The sequence below is a fragment of the Gracilinanus agilis genome, chromosome X (assembly GCF_016433145.1).
Source record: "Gracilinanus agilis isolate LMUSP501 chromosome X, AgileGrace, whole genome shotgun sequence".
NCBI classification, from domain to species: Eukaryota; Metazoa; Chordata; class Mammalia; order Didelphimorphia; family Didelphidae; genus Gracilinanus; species Gracilinanus agilis.
Genome location: NC_058136.1, coordinates 10,652,912 through 10,655,719, shown reverse-complemented (window position 1 = coordinate 10,655,719; position 2,808 = coordinate 10,652,912). Strand labels below are relative to the sequence as shown.

Here is a 2,808-nt window from a genome sequence, read left to right as displayed (position 1 = left end):
TTATTCTACTTGCTTGTAGAGTGTAGGAGGAGGAGCCATTGGTAGTTGTATCTAAGCAAAGCTGGTTTTGTTCTAAAAAGAAACTTCTTAATCTCTTGAGCAGTACCTTGGAAGGTACTGGGTTTCCTCTCTATGAATGTCTTCAACCACTAGACATCACTTTGACATGTATGCATCAGGGAAAGATTCATGAAAGAAGTGGCATTTGAAGTAGCGGAAAAGATGGCGCTGACCAGCTTTTTACCTGCTCCAACTCAGCTTTCTCAGGACCAGCTTGAGGCTGAGGAAAGAGCACGATCACAGAGATCAAGGCAGACTGCTCTGGTCTCATCACGAAGAGAACCTCCGCCTTATGGGTATCGAAAAGGTTGGATACCTCGTTTGTTAGAGGATTTTGGAGATGGCGGTGCCTTTCCAGAAATACATGTGGCCCAATACCCATTGGATATGGGAAGAAAGAAGAAAATGTCCAATGCATTGGCCATTCAAGTGGATGCAGAAGGAAAAATTAAATATGACGCAATTGCTCGACAGGGACAATCAAAGGACAAGGTCATTTATAGCAAGTATACTGACCTGGTTCCCAAAGAAGTTATGAATGCAGATGACCCAGACCTACAAAGACCTGATGAAGAAGCCATTAAAGAGATTACAGAAAAGACCCGAGTAGCCCTAGAGAAATCTGTGTCTCAGAAGGTTGCTGCTGCTATGCCAGTTCGAGCTGCAGATAAACTAGCTCCAGCTCAATATATCCGATATACACCATCTCAGCAAGGAGTGGCTTTCAATTCTGGAGCTAAGCAAAGAGTTATTCGAATGGTGGAAATGCAAAAAGACCCAATGGAGCCTCCAAGATTCAAGATTAATAAGAAAATTCCTCGTGGACCTCCTTCTCCTCCTGCACCTGTCATGCATTCTCCTAGCCGAAAGATGACTGTGAAGGAGCAGCAAGAGTGGAAAATTCCTCCTTGTATTTCAAACTGGAAAAATGCAAAGGGCTATACTATTCCATTAGACAAACGTCTGGCTGCTGATGGGAGAGGACTGCAAACAGTTCACATTAATGAAAACTTTGCCAAACTCGCTGAAGCTCTCTACATTGCTGATAGAAAGGCTCGTGAGGCAGTAGAGATGCGTGCTCAGGTGGAGAGAAAGATGGCCCAAAAAGAAAAGGAGAAACATGAAGAGAAGCTTCGAGAAATGGCCCAGAAAGCTCGGGAGAGGAGAGCTGGAATCAAGACCCATGTAGAAAAAGAGGATGGAGAGGCTCGGGAACGGGATGAAATAAGACATGACAGACGCAAAGAAAGACAGCATGACAGGAACCTTTCCAGAGCAGCTCCTGATAAGAGGTCAAAACTCCAAAGAAATGAGAATCGAGATATCAGTGAAGTCATTGCTCTTGGTGTGCCCAATCCTCGGACTTCCAATGAAGTTCAGTATGACCAGAGACTATTCAACCAGACTAAGGGTATGGACAGTGGTTTTGCTGGTGGAGAAGATGAAATTTATAATGTTTATGATCAAGCATGGAGAAGTGGCAAAGACATGGCCCAAAATATCTACAGACCCAGTAAAAATCTGGACAAAGACATGTATGGTGATGACCTAGAGGCCCGAATAAAGACCAACAGATTTGTTCCCGACAAAGAGTTCTCTGGCTCAGATCGTAGGCAGAGAGGCCGAGAAGGACCAGTTCAATTTGAGGAAGATCCCTTCGGTCTGGACAAATTTTTGGAAGAAGCCAAACAGCATGGAGGGTCTAAAAGACCCTCAGATAGTAGTCGCCCAAAGGAACATGAACATGAAGGCAAGAAGAGGAGGAAGGAGTGAGTAGGGTAGCCTCTCTCTGAGAATGAACTATTATCCTTAACTCTGATGACACTGGTCATTGGAGAATTCTATGTAAATGGTCAGGATGAAAACCAAATCTGGGATTGTAAATCCCATTACTTTTTATTACTGGGGTTGGGGGAAAAGAAAAATACACTTGTCAGTTTTTAATGGGAGTGGGCCACATTCTCAGTGTAAGGCCTTTGCTTCCCACTCTCAATCACCCTACCCCATTAGCAGCAACAGAAGCTCCATACTACCCAGCATTACCAAATTAAGACTATTATACCTTTAGTGACATTAGTTTGGGGGGATTAACATTTCATAGTAGACCTGACCTTGTACATAAAAGTTTGCAGAGTAATTGGGGGAGGTCTTCACACAGTGGAGCTATCCGTTGCTTTCTGAATGTTTGTCCCTGTTGTGTGTTTCTAATTTTAATTTGGAATGGGAGAGTCAGCTTCTGTGTGGTACAACTGTTTTAAATAAAACATTTAGACAAATGTTAAAAAAAAAAAAGTGGCATTTGAGGTAGACCTAGGTAGTTGAGTAAATTTTCATCAGGTGTATGGAGAGCGGGAGCATTCAACTTGGCTCCAAATTTCTCTTGGCTTTTTCTCTCTCAATTTTGCTTTGGAAGAATAAAAATCTACAACGTTTAGAGATTTTCAAAAGAATATGCAAGGCGGCTCTGAAGACAATTTGAAAGGAAGCATTTTGAGCAATGACAGCATTACCCTCCCAAGGTGATTGATGACTTTAAAAGGGATAGAAATCATTTGCATTTGATCAATTCTGGTTTGTTCCTTGAAAAATCAGTCATGCCACTCATATCTGCCAGTCCTGTATACACTTACATAGCGTCCTGCCTTTGTTTGGAGCATTAACTAGTCATGAACTTGAAGCATCAGCCAGTGGCGGAGTGGCTGTCAGTGCTGCCCCATTCCACTATCGTGTCAACAGGATACCTGTCAA

The 2,808-nt window shown here is 42.9% G+C and overlaps 1 protein-coding gene across 1 annotated transcript; it reads left to right on the top strand.

Moving 5' to 3' along the window:
* The first annotated feature begins 222 nt into the window (after positions 1-222).
* LOC123253305 (SNW domain-containing protein 1) lies at positions 223-2,328 on the top strand. The gene has a single exon (XM_044682491.1). It carries the CDS (start codon positions 223-225, stop codon positions 1,831-1,833), a length of 1,611 nt encoding a protein of 536 aa, XP_044538426.1. The 3' UTR covers positions 1,834-2,328.
* Positions 2,329-2,808: the final 480 nt, after the last annotated feature.

What these genes read in the sequence shown, in the direction of transcription:
- LOC123253305 (XM_044682491.1), top strand. Translation starts at nt 223, where the DNA reads ATGGCGCTGACCAGCTTTTTACCTGCTCCAACTCAGCTTTCTCAGGAC.